Source organism: Arvicola amphibius, chromosome 8, assembly GCF_903992535.2.
Source record: "Arvicola amphibius chromosome 8, mArvAmp1.2, whole genome shotgun sequence".
NCBI classification, from domain to species: domain Eukaryota; kingdom Metazoa; phylum Chordata; class Mammalia; order Rodentia; family Cricetidae; genus Arvicola; species Arvicola amphibius.
In genome coordinates, this window is record NC_052054.1 from 32,031,241 (window position 1) to 32,049,967 (window position 18,727).

Consider the following 18,727-nt stretch of genomic DNA (forward strand, 5'->3'; position numbering starts at 1 on the left):
ATCTATCTATCTATCTATCTATTATCTATCAGTAAATTTTATTATTTAATTTATGTGCATTTTACTGCTCTAAAGGTGGTTAAACCCAGGAGATTGAAGCTTGAAAATGAGGCAAACTAGAGTCTCATGTAGTAGCCAGCTTTATTCAGAGCACCAGACGATTCATCCTCGAGGTTAGGAAGAATCACCCGAGCAAAGTGTACAATCTCATGGACAATCCACACATGGCAAGAACATGTTTTTCCGTAGAGACATGTACACAAGTAACAATAGCCGGTGTAATGAATATTCTGAAGTAAACTCACTCCTATATGCTACACCTGGGAGGAGCACAGAAGATCATTCCAAGAAAAATTCCATTTTTTTTAAGGAAGTAAGGTCATAAAACTCTTGTCTTATTTTCTTTCTGTTTTCTTACAAGCACTCAGAATTTCCTCCCACGATTCTATTCCTGGACCATGTTCTGACAGTGTGTTGGCGTTTTGCCTGAATATGTCTGTGAACTACATGCATGAGTTACAGACAGTTGTGAGCTACCATGTGGGTGCTGGGAATTGAACCTGTGTCTCTGGTAGAATCATCAGTGTTCTCAACCATAAGGCATCTCTCCTGGCCCAGTTTCTTCTTTCTTAAGCTCAACCATACTCCCAGGAATGCTACCAGCAATTAAAAATAAAAAAGCAACATTTATTCTAAGAAAAATATTTCTTAAAATAAATGTGTTGTATAGGTTTTTAAGAAGAAAAATCGCAACCCCGAATGGCAGGGCTGCAAACTGTTCCTGAAGTAGACAAGTTTCTGTCAGCTCCACTGGAGTGGCCTCACCAGATCTGTCACTGTGTCTTGTTCTTGCTTCTGCAGCGCAAATCCAGAAAAACGCTTTGCATCATCGTTCTTATCCTCGTGGTCGGAATTGTGATAATCTGTCTCATCATATGGGGACTGAAAGGCTGAACCGGGAAGGAGTGGACCGCTGCATGACGTCGTCTAGGTTATGTATGCAGATGCTCGGGATCACTTTCTACTGTTATTAAGGCTGTGGTGTAAAGGATGGTCCCATACTATGTCATTTTTGTTGGGGGTGGGGAAGGAGGTTCTTTTGGATTCGATCTGATAATTTCTAATACTGAAGGTTTTTCTAAATACCATTGCTGGTATAGCATCCATGCTTTTTAGTTCAATGACTGTTGGATTTTGCTCACATTGTGTATGATGTTCATTTATAACTTATTTATATTGTTTGACTGAGTTTGGGGAATTATTTGATTGGTATGTGTATTCTGCTTGCACCCCTGCATTATGTAACATGAACCAGACTGTGCTATCATTTTTTTTTTAAATTCAGGTTTAAATTTGATTTGTTCAGCCACTATTCTCAGTATCAAAACCATACCATACCTACTTGTGGGACATTTTATCCCCTGTGGTTCACAGCAGTGCCAATCATTATTGATCTTTCATTATCAGATTGCTTTTGTCCTCTCTGAATAGAACCCATGAACCAGTTCCCAGTGTGTATATATACATTTCTGTGTATTGTGTAGGAAAGATGGTTAGGATAGATTGTCTTCACATGTGGGCTGCTCAGTTCGATGTGTCCCAAGGAGTGCATAGGGACTGGAATGTTTTGTGTAACTTGGAGGAATTGCCTGAAAAACTACACCCATATCTATTCTGTTTAGATGCTAAAGATTCCAGTTTCTTATTGCACTGCACAGTCTTCGTACTGTGGTTCTGTGTTCTACAGAATACTGATTAGATGTGTATCTTTGAGTCATTATCACAAAGTAACTTTCCCACACTTGAAGATTTGGGACTTAATTTTTGCACAAGTTTTGACACTTAAATTTATAGTTTATTTAGAGTGCCATTCGTTTTTTTAACCATATTTTATTAGAATAAAAATCAGATGTCTGCCAATGAACTCACTTGCCTTTTAAAAATCAATGTTTAATGCAGTAATCTGAATGCTGTAAAAGGGGTTATCTTGCTTAACATTTGTGTTTTCATAATGTCATGTTATAGCAGTTTGCTAGTGAAGGCGTTGTTTAATGTGGCAGGCTCTGGAACTTTTAAATGGGAACAAGTGAAATCGGAACTAATAATTGTGTCCTTGCAAGCAGAATAAAGATGATTTCAGAGATGTCTGCTAACTCTGACTCTTGGAGACTCCTTTTGTGCGACTTGGGTTCCCTCACATTCGCTGCTGAAGGAAACGTGCACTTTAGGGGGACATCACTGGTTAACATTTTGAATTGCCGAGTATCAAATGAGTCATTTACTAATAAGTAGAAGTTGCCTCACATCGCAATATAGCTTTCTTTTTTTTCTGTAAAAGCAACAGCAGAAAGTGTTTTTTTTTTTTTTTCGTGAGAGATTGGTGGAGGCTTTCTGGTGCTAGAGTCAGACTGTTTCAGCCTCCCACAACATCACCGTTAGGATGGTCAATCCATGGAGAGTTCATGCAGATGCTGCCAGGTCAGTACCAGCCCCTCAGGCCTGGTCCCACACGGTCTTCTCTCCCAGATGTGCCTCGAGCATGCACTGGGCCAGAGCTGCCCTTGACATTAGAGAGTTTTGGTGGCATCTGTGAACAGCTTTGTGCCAACTCTTCTCGCTAACAACTTTGTTTTCATGTAGCCCGTGCCTGTTTTTTGCTGTGCCCTTCATAGCGAGTGCCCACAACAGCAGAACATTTTCAAAACCTGGGTATCACTTTAGCCACTGTACTGAAGACTTGATCCTAAGTTATTGTTTTAGATGGGTCCTTGAAAAGTGACCTAAGACAGCAACCTTAGCTGCTTGTATTCTTCTACAGAGCACTAATTTGAGGAAACTTTTACAAGATATTTGGAACATAAAACCTAGTTTTGACTGAAAAAAATTTAAATGCAAAATATAACAGAAGAGCTGAGAAAACAAAAGGCTGGAGGTTTCCTTCGGGCCAGCTTTAGAATTTCTTCAAAATCTTGTCTTAAATTCTTTTATTATTGAGAATTTCATATAAACATAGAGTAGGGAACCCCGATGGCTCCTTGGCCTGAAGAGGGAGGGGGGTATGGGTGGAGGGGAGGGGAGGGAAGGGGGAGGAAGAAGGGAGGAGATGTAAATTTTTTTAAATATAAAAAAATAAACCAAAAAAATTCAAAAAAGGAAAAAAAACATACAATAAAATCTGTCATATGTCATATTTAGCCTCTATCTGCTCCACTAACTCTGCTCATATCCTCCTCAACCTGTTTCCATCCCAACTGTATGTGGTTTTTTTCATTATTCATTTTATTTATTTATTTATTTATAGCTCATGAAGTCCTGTTAGGTACAGATGCGTGAGTGCGGAGCCCTCTCTGGGAGCATGGAATTCTACCCACGACCACATCCTTAAAAAAGATCACTCCCACCCCTAGAAACTATAAGCTGCCACTATCTTCCCAGTAAGAGGTGGGATGTGGAGATCGACCATCCTGCCTGTGGTAGTCTGTCAGACTGGATCACGTGCCGCTCCTGTGCAGGGGTTCCCAGCTTCTGTGAGTTCATGGGTGTAGCCTGTCCAGAGCACAGCAGTGCACAGCTTTCCTCCCCATCCTCCGGCTCTCGCACTTCAGTGCATCTTCACCGTGGAAACTAAAGTGACAGCTTTCTATGACTGAGTATGTCTGGATCTTGTTCAAGCTGAAGGAATTTCCCCACTGAGGACCATGTTGTTACAGTGTTCTCACACAGGACAGAGTGAGATTACCTGGACTCTTAAACTGAAGGTCAGTCTAACGTTAAAGTGTTTAGGTTGTTAAAATATAATAAAAATATAACTTTGCAGAAGAGTTGATAGGGAAACATTAACTGTTCCCTTTGAATATAGCGCAGTGTTTTTCAGTGGGAATGGCACCTCCTGGTGTAGATGTGGGCACAGTCAGGGAGAAGGATGGAACAAGAAGCTGCAAGCGCTGTCTGGAGGAGGTTGCCTGAGCGTGCCAGGGACCACACAGCACCTGTAGAGATGACTGCTAACACCACGCCTTGAAAACATCGCCCTTGGGGCCAGTCGTGGTCCTTACCACTTTGGGTAAAATCTTGCATCCAGAATGTTTTAAATACCAATATGTTTAGATTAATCTATCATGAAAACAAAGTGTCTCGGTTCACTTTTGGCTCATGAAATGGGTTTTAGCAAAAAAAAAAAAATCACTCAGAATATTTTGAACTTTGTATAGTTTTTGTTTCTTCATGCAGAGACGTGAAGTTCATGGTGAAAAATAAAATGTCATTGGCACATGTAAGAAACCAATTTGATGTTGAATTTGACTGGACAGTGTGTCAGCCATTCTTGGGAATTGTCCTCAGTGCTGAAGCAAGTAGTGACTTTTTCTCCAGCCCCAAGAAGCTGTGTGTCTGTTAGGACAGCAGCATCCAGCAGTTTCTTTCTACTTTACTTCCTTGTGTTCCTTCCCACAGTAGTTTCTCAATAGATACTTGACTTAATTTGGCATAATTTGAGGTCAGCTTTTTGCCAGGGTACTACATGTCTGGGCATAAAGATTATGAATGAACCAAATGAATATAGTCCTTTTCACTTGACATATAAAAAAGCGCTTAGTATAAGGTCTGGGAATGCGGCTCACTTGGTACAATGCTAATGTATCACTCACAAAGCCATGGGCTCAATCTTTTTTTTTTTTTTTTTTAAAATTGATTTTATTGAGCTATACATTTTTCTTTGCTCCCCTCCCGTCCTGTCCCCTCCCCTTCAACCCTTACATCACATAAACCAGTCAGAACTCCGGGAAGTGGAATCGGAATGATCAGAAATTCAGGGGCATCTTCCACTACAGTGAGTTTAAGGTCAGCCTGGGCTACACTTTATGTATCATGAGAAAATGGGAGGAGGGAAGGGAAGAAAGGGAGCGTGCAAGGATGAATCACTCTGGGGCCACTGGGCACACAAACAATTGGCCATACTGCCTAAGGACTGATCTCTCTTGTTGCTCCTATTGTCCACTCGAAAAGTGACTGAGTTTATCTTCTTTCCTCATGAAGACCTCTAGAAAATCAAGTTTTCTAGAAAGAATCCATTTGGACAGTCCATCTGAAAAGGCACCAAACAGTTGTACTTCTGTCTGAGGCTGGACTCGTATCTGGAATAACAGATCCCACGTTTATAAGACATTCACAGAATTACTGCTTCCAGTAGAGGGCAGAACTATGTAAGGAAGGAAGCAAGGGGAATTTAGATTCTACTGCAACGCAGTACCCTCCAACAAATGTACTGAGTATGCGCCTTGCAAACTATGTCACAATGTTTTAAATTGAACTTTACCCTGACCTCAGCAGCCGTTGTTTATTGTTTTGTTTTGTCTTTAGATAGAAGCGGGTGTAGAAGAAAATCCTCAGCCAGGCAGTCATCCGTACTTGGAATCCTGGCACTTGGGAAGGGAAAGCAGGAAGGTGGGGATTTAATACTAGCCTCCACTGATCACACAGAAAGGTCCAAGCCAGGTTGGACCCTGTGACCCTGTCTTAAAAACAACCAGAAAGTGGAGAGGGAGGAAAGAGGTAAGGGAGAGTGACGAGAGCAAGAAGAGCAAGGAAGGAAGAAGACTCACCTCATAGCTGATGCTAGCGTAGATTCCTGCGATTCACATATTCCGTCAACATGCTGCTTTTAAAACATTGTCTTCGTAATCATTTTATTGTGGTTGACATACCCACCAAAATGTGATACACACACACACACACACACACACACACACACAGAGTTAACCAATGCGCGTTACTATCTAAGTAATTCTAATTTTAAACACTAAAATCCAGCTAAATAGCCGACCCTGTTGCTTCTGGCAGGGTTTTAAGAATTCAGCCATTTAGTTACTCAGACTGGGCTCCTGTAGGCCGTGTAGTGACAGCATTTTTTTTTTTTTCATGTAAGTGGTAGAAGTTTTCAAAACCAGATTTCCTGTGCTGGCCCTGCGTGTACAACACCCCTACTTGTTTTCAAAACCAGATTTCCTGTGCCGGCCCTGCATGCATAACACCCCTACTTGTATTCGAGAGAGTCCTCTAGAACTGAACCAAGTATTTAAATAAACTTGAAAGAGCATCACTTCCCACTTGGACCAACCCAAAATACAAAGTTTTAAGTGTTTACGGTAAGGACCGCTAGACAGTAGTTGCCCCTCCAAAGACTGTGGGCATGGACAGAACGTTCAGAGATGAACTCACTGAGCCTCAACTGAGGTGTGTGCTAGCTCCTGCTCTCTCTTCAGAATGCCTGCCTCGTATCAACGATTTAACAGTAGAACTGGGATCCTGAACTTTGACAAAGAACAGTCTAAAAGTCAGGGATATAACCCAAGTAATGTGGAAGATTTATTCTTTTTAGAAACTTGCATCACTAAAGAAGAAGTAGTGAAAGCTTCCAGGTCCAAGCCAGTCTTTCCATCAGTGGGGATTCAGGAAATATAGCATGATTTAATGAGGAATGTATTATGATTTAGTTCATTTTCCAAAACTAGGTGCTATGGTTCTTTTGGGTTTGTATGAAGGTGCCTTTGTTTGTTTGTTTGTTTCTTTCTTTCTTTCTTTCTTTCTTTCTTTCTTTCTTTCTTTCTTTCTTTCTTTCTTCTCTTTCCTTCGTTTTGGTTTTTCGAGACAGGGTTTCTCTGTGGCTTTGGAGCCTGTCCTGAACTAGCTCTTCTAGACAAGGCTGGCCTCAAACTCACAGAGATCTGCCTGCCTCTGCCTCCTGAATACTGAGATTAAAGGCGTGCACCACCATTGCCTGGCGCCTCAGTTTATTTTCGATATGCCTGACCACATCTGGCCTCATGCTAAGGCCAGATTGAATGTTGTAACTTCCAAAAAAGTTACCACTTTTTTTTTGTTGTTGTTGTTTGTTTTATGTTTTGTTTCTCGAGACAGGGTTTCTTTGTAGCTTTGGAGCCTGTCCTGGAAGTAGTTCTTGCAGACCAGGCTGGCCTTGAACTCACAGAGATCCGCCTGCCTCTGCCTCCCAAGTGCTGATATTAAAGGCATGTGCCACCACCACCTCACGGTTACCGTGTTTTAAATATGTGGTTTAATATGCAGTGGGGTTCAGCCCATGGTTTAATAACACAACCTTTGTTGTTCACATGGTTCTGTCTGAGATGTATTGAGGTTTTCATTGTTGTTGCTATATTAACAATATAATAGCATGTGGCCTTTATGGCTGATATTTTTAATTTAATTTCTTAGGCGAATCACCCCATATAGTACATTGACTCGGCCAGCGCTTTTTTGGAATGTGAGTATGGTTCCATAGTGTGCATTTACCCTGGTTTATTTGCCTGCTGAGAAACATCTGACCTTCTGTGTTATTACGAGTGAAATAGTTATGAACATACACATGCAGGTTTTATATTAATAAAAATTTCCTTTCTGAGACAAATGTGTCACAGTATAATTGTTACATCATGTGCTAGTTGAACGTTTATTTTCTATTACTTTTACTTTTATTATATTAATGTGAATATGTATTTTGTCTGTGTATATATGTCTGTGTACCACATGCATGCCTGATGCCTGTGGAAGTCAGAATATGCCATAGGAGCCTCTGGAACTGAAGTTACAGATGGTTGTGAGCCACCATATAGGTGCTGGGAATTGTCTCAGCTGGTCTTCTGTATATGCTGGAATCCCAAAGAAGTAGGCTCCAGTACCAGTGGAAGAATGTATGTTCTAGCACGGTGAGGGCAAACAGGCAAAGAGCAGAACTTTCCTTCTTCCACCCCATATATAGGCTTCCAGCTGAAGGTATGGCCCAGTTTAAAAGTGTGTCTTCCCACTTCAAGATTCCAATCAGAGGTGTGTCTTCCCACCTCAAAGGTCCATACTAGAAGTGGATTGGTCCACTTCAAACAAAGCAAAAAATCTCCACAGGTGTGTCCTCCTTTCCTGGATTGTAGTTTTGTCCAGATAGAGTCAAGTTGACAACCAAGAATAGCCATAGCAGTGTATAGCCCTGGAATTCAGAAAGATTTCTTAGAAAATATGCAAAAGACAGCAAACATCATCTACACAAAAATCAAAGAGTTTTCTTAAAACTTTCTGTGTAAATAATGTTAATTGATTAAGTAACAATTCAGTCAGTTAATTAACATCAATTTAATCTAAAGCATTTCTTTTATATAAAGATACCACACTATCTGAGGGTCCCTTCTTAAGAACAGAAATGTGGTGTTAAATATCATAACAGTCCTGTAGTGTTTTCTTCTTACCAATGTGAAGGAGATTTTCATTAAAACTTAAGAAATGTGGGATTATTTCTAATTCAAGTCACATCCTTAATTTCACATTGAGTCATAAAACATTGCATTGCAAGTATTTCTTGGTGGCCTATGCAGCATCCATAGCATGTTGTCAGCTATGGTTGTCTTCATGTGTGTGAATGCATGGGTGTGTATGAGTGTTCACATGTGTGAGTAAATGGGTGTGTATGAGTGTTCACATGTGTGTGAGTGCATGGGTGTGTACAAGTGTTCACATGTGTGTGAGTGCATGGGTGTGTACAAGTGTTCACATGTGTGTGAGTGCATGAGTGTGTATGAGTGTTCACATGTGTATGAGTGTTCACATGTGTGTGAATGCATGGGTGTGTATGAGTGTTCACATGTGTGTGAATGCATGGGTGTGTATGAGTGTTCACATGTGTGAGTAAATGGGTGTGTATGAGTGTTCACATGTGTGTGAGTGCATGGGTGTGTACAAGTGTTCACATGTGTGTGAGTGCATGGGTGTGTATGAGTGTTCACATGTGTGTGAGTGCACATGCACATAGGTGTAGGTACCTGTGGTTGTTGGAGGTCAACAGTGAGTGTCTTCAATCTTTCTTCACCTGTGTATTGTTTCAGGGTCCCTCAGAGCCCAGAGTTTTCTGATTAGGCTAATCTAGTGAGCCAACTGTGGGCCTCACCAGTCTCTGCCTCTGGAGCACTGGGCTTGTAGGCTGCCACCATGCCTGCCTGTAGTATTCACATGGATGCTGGCATCAAAACTCTAGACTCATGCTTCTGGTTCAAGTGATTTCCTCACTAAGCCATCTCTCCAGTTACTGCTTGTTAGTTCTTAATGGCACCCTGGCTTCTTTTTTGGAACTCTATCCTTCCTTTTGGTGAGTAGATAATTATCTGGAAGGCTGTAAGTGTAGTTGACATCATCCTAACTGCCAAGACTACAGGCTCTGCTTTACTTGATCCAGTCGGTCTAATCATATTTTGTTTCAGTGATGGTTCAGAGATAGGCAGAAGCCCTCTCTCAATGATCAGTCAGTTTATGGCTTTCCCTCCAACATGTGATGCAGATTGAGCAAAATTTAGACAGCATTCTCTGATGGTGAAGCAGGAACTTAAGGAACATTTTCATCCTCATGATGAAAGACATCTTCCAGACAAAGGCATAAATGTCTAGAGCTTTTCCTTTATTCATCCAGAAAGCATTTGCTGGGTGCTTCATGAATGCTGGTACCTGAATTAGAGCAAAATCTCACACACTAGTTTCTAATACTGGCAGTAATACAATAATTGATCATTTTTCCATACTTAACAAGAAACAAAGAGTATCTTTTTAAATTTCATCCTTGTACCAAGGAAGATGTGTTTCCCTACTGGGTATCTTAGTTCCAGAGGGAAAAATAAGACAATGAAAAGAGCGCATGAAAAGTTTCTTTCAAACCTTTCCAACCGGCAATTTTCCTGCTCTGCTCCTCGCGATGCTGAGAGGCCTCAGAAACACAAATGACGCTGTGTTCAGGCCGGGTACTTGACCCTGAGAAGATGAATGACCAGATGCACTCGCCATCTGATTATAAGGGTCAGGTAGTTTAAAACGAAATTGCAGTCTGAATCGAAGCAAAGATGAACAGTGTTGCTATTGAGCTGTGGATCAGTGAATCAGCAGAACCCTGTGAGGAAAGGCTGGGGTTGAGACTGCGTGTTCTTGGAGACCGGCAAAGCTCTCACAATAAAGATAGTTGTAAGGGAGCTTGCTTTCACCTGTGATGCCTTTGCCCTCCAGATGTAGAGTTTCCCAGGGCTTAGGTTGAGAATTTTAGAAATTCCAACATTGTAAAGGTTATGACAACTCCACTGAAATTCAGAATGTTATAAAACTCACACCAATACTGGCATTCAAATGATTCTTCCTTATTTCAAAATAATAAATTATTAGCTAAGTTTTCTTGGTCATTTCTGAGTCCTCTATTTTGTGGGTGCACTCAATGTTTACTTAGTCTGTTGACTGATTTACACCAATTGCATTTCTTTCTTTCAATGATCCTTGTCTTGCATGAAAAAACTGTGTTGTATATGTACCAATTAGGACTGGGTACCACACAATCTCTTATTCCCTTGTATATTTATTAGTTGTACTTTTCTGTAATGATCTCCATCTGTTACAATGAGAACTTTCGTTATTGAAGGCTGAAGACTACACTTACCTGTAGATGTACAGATAAATATTTGCAATGTAGTTTGGAAACTATGCTGGTTTATTATGGCGCCTGGTAATTGTGGGTTCTCATCTAAGATCCATGACTTCACGAGCATTGGGTAGTTGGCTAGGCTTCTAGTACTAGGCATAGTTTCCCTTTTATTGAGCAGTTTTAAAGTCTAGAGACCTGTTGGTTACTGCCCATGTATATGTGCCGTTCCTGCCCGTACAGATATCATTGTCACCCTGGTCATTGTTTTGGTTCATATACTTCATTGCTGGACAGCACAATTGGTAATTTCCTTCCCTAGAAAGCTTGCATGAAGCTTTTTGGTACCATGGAAAATAGTTCTCAAGGAGGAGGCTTTCAGGTCATAGCCTTCTCAGGTCCTCTAGGTCCTACATCTAAAGTGTATGGTGTAGTTCAGATATAAAGTGGACTTACATTCCACTTCTGGGAATAGCCTATAATGTTTTTGGAGTCTCTTGGACAACTTTGACCAACAACTTAACAAAAATATCTAATGCCTAGTATTAGGGTTCTTGTTAGATAGTCTGTGGATTTTGACTGGGGAATTTTTGTCAGCCCAGATGGAAAATTTTCATTTAAAGTATATGCATACACAGACTTATATGCAATTTTAGGTAGATATAATGATTCTTTATGACTTTTCAGTCATATTTATTGTTATTTTACCTTCTTCCTTTTTTATCTATCTCCCTTCCCTATGCAAAGTCCCTGCATGGATTTTTCCCCATTTTCCATTTTAAATCTCTTGCACGCTGCCATTTGCCTCTCTATTGTTTCCCCAACCTCATGGTATCCTTTTATTTTACTGGTCAAAAAAGAAACAACCCATTCCAAAAAAATGGGTTTGAGATATGAACAGAGAGTTCTCAAAAAAAAGAAAGAAAAATGGCTTAGAAATATTTCAAAAACTGTTCATCATCCTTAGCAATTAGAGAAACACAATTCAAAACAACTTTGAGATTCCATCTTACCACTGTCAGAATGGCAAAGATCAATAAACAACAGATGGCAAATGCTAGAAAAGATGTGGGTGAAAGGGAACTCTCGTTCACCGTCAGTGGAATTGCAAGCTAGTCTAGTCACTCTGGAAACTGATGTGGAGAACTCTCAAAAAAACTCAGCTCTATCACTTCTTGACATATGCCCAAAGGACATCCTACCCCATGAATACTTGTTCAACCATCACCATTGCTGTTCTATCCACAATAGCTAAGAAACAGGAACAACCTAATTGTTCTTCAACTGATAGATGTAAAATGAAAATATGGTACATATGCACCATAGCATATTTTTCAGCTATAAAGAAAAATGAAATAATGAAATGGATATGGTTTGCTAAGTCCTTCTGTATATATGTTGTTTTTATTGGTTAATGAATAAAGAAATTGCCTTGGTCTGTGATAGGGCTGAGTAGAGCTAGTAGGGGGAGGGGAAACTAAACTGAATGCTGAGAGAAAGAAGGTGGAGTCAAGTGAGAAGTCATGTAGCCCTGCCAGAGACATATGCCAGCCAGAAATTTACGTGGTAAGTCATAGCTACATGGTGATACACACAATAATGGAGATAGGTTAGTTCAGGATATTGAAGCTAGCTAAAAATATGCTTAAGCTATTGGGCCATTCCTAGCTGCAAGTCTTTAGATGTGTATAACCTCTGAGATGTGGCTGGGCTCAGAACAGGAGTGGAGAGTGTTACAGGGTAGAGGGGACAGAGTAAGGTGCCAAGCATCAGAGTTTCAGTGAAATGCTTCCCAAGAGCATAAAAGCAACCCTAATTGAATGAAATGTCTTTGTGAAACCCATTTCTATGTGCAATGAGTACATGCCAACAGTTTTTTTAAAATCTCTTATGTTGACTGAGGTTTCCTATCCCGCCTGGATCCCGCAGTCATTAAGTCCCAAAGAAGCACACAGAGGCTTACATTAATTATAAACTGATTGGCTATTAGCTCAGGCTTCTTATTAACTTTTATAACTTATATAAGCCCATAATTCTTGTCTTTGTTAGCCACATGGCTTGGTACATTTTTTGGTGAAGCAGCCACATCTTGCTTCCTCTACATCTGAGTGACAGCTGCAGACTGACTCTTTCCTCCTCCCAGAATTCTCCTGTTCTCCTTGCTCCACCTCTACTTCCTGCTTGGTTACCCCATCTTTACTTCCTGCCTGACTACTGGCCAATCAGCGTTTATTTAACATACAAGTGACAGGGTACAGACTATTATTCCATAGTACTTCCCAGCTAATGGTGCCCAACATGTGGACAACTACATCCATAGAAAACCTGACAGAGCTTGGAAAGTTATTCTAGACCCTAAATAACAATGTTAAGCATGTCTTCTTGGTAGTAGCAATTTCTTGGGTTTGCTCTTTTTGCTACAGGCAAGCACATCTCATTTAAGAGATGAGGCTTCCTGACTCAGCTTTAACTTCAAAACTTTGCAGCTCTTTTAAGAGGCCCTGCCACCAAACACTTAAATGGTGTTTATGAACTGCCAACAGCATACTTCTTGGTGGTGTCAGGGACCTTGAAACTCCATAGCATTGTGGCAATAAATATGGCTCCAGCCAGTACCTCCTCCATGAAGCTAGGTTCTCAGAAAGCTAAGGAATGGGTTGGATCCAGCAGTCAAGGCCACGGCTTTAATTCTAGCCATATTGTTTAGCAAATAAAGACTTATATGGTCAGAAAAAGGGAGATATACAGTAAAGATAGATTTAGTTGAAGAAAACCTCTAAATGGTTTACAGTGTGTTTAAAAAGATATGTAGGCTTGTGAAAGAAAAGTAAAAGGATAAAGTCCTTTAAATAAAAAAGAAAGAAAGAGAGTAGTTGGGTATGGTGACACACACCTTTAATCCCAACACTTGGGAGGTAGAGGCAGGTGGATCTCTTTGTGTTCAAGGACAACCTGGTCTACAGAGTGAATTCCAGGACAGCCAAAGATACACAAAGAAAACCTGTCTCAAAAAGCTAAAAATTAAAAATAAAAGAGAGTTTAAAATAAAGCCACATAAAGATGAAAAATACCAGAGAGTCTGGAAACTGTATGTTATTGTGTTGTCTTTAAATTGTTTGATGGCTGAGGAAGGAACAAAAGCTGCTAAAAGATATTTGGTTATAAATGCTGCTGGATTAAGCTAACACACATATTTTGAATATGCCTTGACTTCAAAATTTAAAGTCAAAAGGTATGTTACTTTAGAGAGAATATTTTGCTTTTGTTTCCACAGGAAATGAGAGGCTGTTGATTCATTCTGGGCTAAGAAAAATCAGGTTTGATCAAGGAAGACCCCCTGAAAAATCTCTAATAGGAGCAGATAGTCCAAATGATCCAACATCTCAGAGGACCTCTGTTGGAGTTTCTTCTGAGTTCTATATCCAGAACAATTTCTAGACTGCTTGCTACAATGATCAAGCCTCAGAGACTATTCCATTCAGGACTTGACCATAATTCAATTTTTTTTAGGTCCCAATAAGATTATCAGCACCCCCAAGCAGCAGGAAGTAGCCTGGAATACTACACCCACATTCACAAAAAATGGATTATGGATATTTATCTTTGTTTAGAATGTTGATTACAAGTTGTTATGGATAATGGTTAGGAGAAAAGCTAAACAAAAGAGATTAGATTCAGAGTTCTTGTTTTTAAAAGGGGGGGGGGAAGTGCTGTGGGACAATGGTCTGTACCCTGTCACTTGTATTTTAAATAAACGCTGATTGGCCAGTAGCCAGGTAGGAAGTAAAGGTGGGGCAACCAGGCAAGAAGTAGAGGTGGAGCAAAAAGAACAGGAGATTTTTGAGAAGAAGAAAGAGTTAATCTGTAGTTGTTACCCAGACATAGAGGAACCCAGACACAGAGCAAGCAAGATATGACTGCCTCGCTAAAAAAGGTACCAAGCCACATGGCTAACACAGACAAGAATTATGGACTGATATAAGTTATAAGAGTTAATAAGAAGCCTGAGCTACTAGGCCAATCAGTTTATAGTTAATGTAGACCTCTGTGTGTTTTTTGGGGGACTGAATGACTGCGGGACTGGGTGGGACAGAACAACACCGTCAACACTCTTACTTTATAGAGTTCAAAAAAAAGTAATTCAAAGTTGTCTTTTATTCTTAATTTGTTAAAATACTTGGTAGATTTATATAACATCTAGAATAGAAAGCTTTTCTTTTGTTCACATTGAGGACAAATCAGCAATACCAGAATCAAAGATAATTTTAATTACATATCACAAATTCCAGTTTTTTCTTATAGCTATAGTTTCTCTAGGAAAATTTCTTATTAATTATCTCTTATAAGAAAATAAACTATAAGCCAGAAAAATTTGGGTGTTGAGTTTTTACATGAGATAAAAAATTAAAAAAATTTAAAATCAAGATAATGTCAGAAGTGATGTTACATGCCTATATCCTAACAATTGGGAAGCAGAAACAGAAAGATTCCAGCAAGTGTGATGGCAGCCTGTGCTATATAATAAAAACAAGGCAAGTCAGGGCTACACAAGATCTTACCTGAAACAAAAGATTCAGTTAACACATATGTCCTCGCATGAAGGTGCATATTGATGAAGCAGGTGAGCATCCACTATGCATACCATTTATAAATACAAGTTTGGATTCTGTTCTAGCAAAGTCTACAATCTGTGGCATATATCCACCACACATAGCTCAAGACTCTGGGAACTAAATGTCTGGTTAGAGATTATATTTCTCTACCAATTTGATACCTGGAAATGAGATGAACTGAGGTTTTTTTTTTTTTTTTTTTTTTCACTTCTCCAAAATATCTTCCTGGGTACCTTTCACGTTCTTTGCCCAAGGTCAAGCTGTTCCTTTTGTTCTCTTGCCAGTTGGAAACACCTAGGTTTTATGACATAGCTTTCCCATCTTCATATTCTATGGACATCCAAGTGTCAACACTTGAAGACTTCATGGGTCACATGAGTCCATCACCTCCCTTACAATGGCAGTGTAGCAGCCTTTAAAACACGGGTTGAATTCACAAGAGCTAAGGTGTGGGGCCAAAGTAGCTGCTTGCCAACAGATGCATGCGTAATGGAGACATACACAATGTTGTATTCAGCAATAAAAGGAAATGAAATTATATCATTTGGAATTAAAAGGACTATTTGAATAAAAACAGCCCCAGAAGACTCAAATATTTGAATGCTTAGTCACCAAGGAATGACACTATTTGAAAAGATTATAAGTATTAAAAGGTTAAATTTGGCTTTGTTAAAGTAAGTGTGTCTCTAGTGGTGGGGTTTGAGGTTTCAAAAAGCCCACGCCAGACTCTCTCTCTCTCCTCTCTCTCTCTCTCTCTCTCTCTCTCTCTCTCTCTCTCTCTCTCTCTCTCTCTTTCTCTCCAGTACCTGTCTGAATGCTGCCATGCTCTCTGCCATGATGATGATAATTAATGGACTAAACCTTTAAATCTGTAGGCGAGCCCCCAATGAAATACTTCCCATTAGAAGAGATGCTGTGGTCATGGCATCTCTTCACATCAATAGAACTGTGACCAAAACAAGGATGGAACTGGAGGTCATCATGGTAAGCAAAATAAGTTGGACTCAGACAAATACACTTTCTCTCGTACATGGAATCTAATCCCCACTATTGTGAAGGAGGAATAGGGTTAAAGAGAGGGGGGTTGAGAAAGAGAATGGGAAACAGAAATATATTATCTTTCTTACAGAATCTCTCTCTCTCTCTTTCTCTCTCTCTCTCTCTCTCTCTCTCTCTGACATGAAAGCAGAGAGAGGACTGTTTGGGAGGAAGGGAGACAGAGAGAGTGAGAAGAAGGATGTGGAGGGACAATGTGAGGAGGTAAAGATGAACATAATATAATCATTGATGTCTGAGAGTGTCATAAAGAAATATATTGTTTGATTCTACAAATAAAAATGTAATTTGAAAAACTCAACACCTTAATCAGAATGGAGCATGTGGTTCCCTTTGCTTCAGAATCAGAACTTCCTCTGTAGAGCAAGCTCTCCCACTTGACAGAAGGTCCCGTGATCAGCATAGAAAAGGGTCACTTTCTCCTCTGAGTTTCAGGAGTGGTCTCACTAGAATGAAAAAGATTGTGTGTTTAATGGAAAGTATCAGCGAGTAGATGACTCTTCTTCCTATTGGAGGTCCATTAGTAAAATTAGTTGATCAGGCTGTGTGTTACACTGGACATGTTTGTTTTGGTCCCTTGGAAGTATGTATTTCAATGTTGTGGGTACATGTGGCTCTTGCTTCATTTAGCTGTGTTTACAGAGATTCTATTACAATCTTATGGGTGTTATCCAATAAAACTTACATTAACTGGTTTATAGTTTTGAGGGTGGTGAACGTTTGTGTGGTGTTATGGCTCTTTAACATTCATGTGTAAAGGATAAATAACTCTGAAAAAATAACTTGAATATATATATATTCAAGCATATTACCACATGTTTTCCTTAAGACAGAACTTGAAAAATTGAACATGTTTGTTTTTTTCTCAGTTAGAAAACTTACTGTTTAACAATCGAATAGTTCATATTACTTGGCATCTAATTTGAATCATTTGTCTAGAGATGAGACGAAGATGGGTAGACATAATCTGCAAAGGGGAAATTAGTAAGATTGATCAAGTGAATTATACATCTAATATCATTGAAGATCATCCTTGATAAATGACAGATGTTAAGTGTCTGACGTAGCACAGACGTAAGATGCCAGAAGCTATTAAATGTTCCTACAATTTAGAAGGAAGAGAGCAAAGGGGCTGTTCCTGTTTCCAGCCTTGTGTTTTGTTTAAACTGATTTTGTCAGTGGCAGTAACTGTTTCATTTGGCTTTTTTTGAACAAAGAACTTGACTGATTAGCAACTTTTGACATTTAAAAATCAATACTGTTTACATTTAAGATAATCTGCCAGAAGCTTTGCTCCCACAAATTTAAAGAGATTTATAAACACTTTGGTAATTTGCACTGTGTGTTCATATTACCATCCTTCAATTATATTTTTCCTAAAGTTCAATAACTGTAAACAGTATAAATGAAGCCATCTGTTCCTGGCAGTCAATGATCATAATTCTCTTCTGTGTTATACTTAAGTTTGAAGCCTCTCTTCAGAAGCAAGATGATTTTACAAGTTAACACAAAGGTAAAAAGATACTAGGTCCATAGTCATGTAGAAAGCTATGAATTGAAAATTTATATCCAGGATATTCAAAGAAAGGAAATTTATGTGGCACTAAATATGTACAACACAACACATTATGTGTCTAAATCTTTTACCATTTTAGTCAGAGAACTTTTAAAAGGTTAAACAGCATGAGAACTATTTCAGTTAGAGTTTGAATTTTATGCTTGTGTTTTTCATTTTCAGCTATGACTTTCTTGCAATCCCCCAAATTGTGGAGTTTAGCTTTGAGAGAATAGTTGAGGTACTATAATCAACAAAGAAATGTTTTTGGTAGTCATATCCAGCACCCCCATGTTAGTCATTTTTCTCTTGGCCATGATAAAATTCCTGCCTATAACAATATAAGGGAGGAAGACTTTACTTTGGCTCACAGTTTGAAGGAGTAGAGTCAGCCTATTATGGTGAAAACATGGGCAGCTGGTGGCTCCAGGGCAGTGGGAGGATGCAGCTACAATATCTTACCTCCTCACTTGTTAGGAGAACAGGAAGCAGAAACAAGACAGGAAGTGGATCTGGGCCATAAACCTTGAGGCCCCAGTGATCTGTTGCTTCCAGTAGAGCTCCAGTATCTGAAGGTTCCATAGCCTTCTAAACCAGCGTTTTTCAACCTTTCTGGTGCTGTGACACTTTAATACAGCTCCCCACCTTGTGGTGACCCCAACCATAAATTATTTTTGTTGCTACTTCATAACTATAATTTTACTACTGTTATGAATCATAATGTAAATATCAGATATTCAGGATATCTATTGTGCAACTGCTTTGAAAGGATTGTTTGACTGTCAAAGAGGTTGTAAGTCATAGGTTGAGATTGCTTGTTCTAAATGATGACAAGGGCTGGGAACCAAGTGCCTAAAACAAACACCTGGGGTGCACTTCATATTCAGATTACAGTAAGTCCCAATGGAGAAGAGAGACAGAACAAGGAGTAAGTATCTATCGGACGCATTTATGAATAGGCACAGGGTACTCTCAAGAATTGGAGAAAGCAGCCGGGCAGTGGTGGCGCACGCCTTTAATCCCAGCACTCGGGAGGCAGAGGCAGGCGGATCT

At 39.6% G+C, this 18,727-nt stretch overlaps 1 protein-coding gene across 1 annotated transcript in view; it reads left to right on the forward strand.

Moving 5' to 3' along the window:
- Positions 1–2,153, forward strand: part of Stx7 (syntaxin 7) — a 40,860-nt gene extending 38,707 nt beyond the window's left edge. Inside the window, exon 10 of the mRNA XM_038340458.1 lies at positions 862–2,153. Coding sequence (XP_038196386.1) covers positions 862–954 — 93 coding nt within the window. The 3' untranslated portion in view covers positions 955–2,153. The remainder of the gene's footprint in view (positions 1–861) is intronic.
- The last annotated feature ends 16,574 nt before the right edge of the window (positions 2,154–18,727 follow it).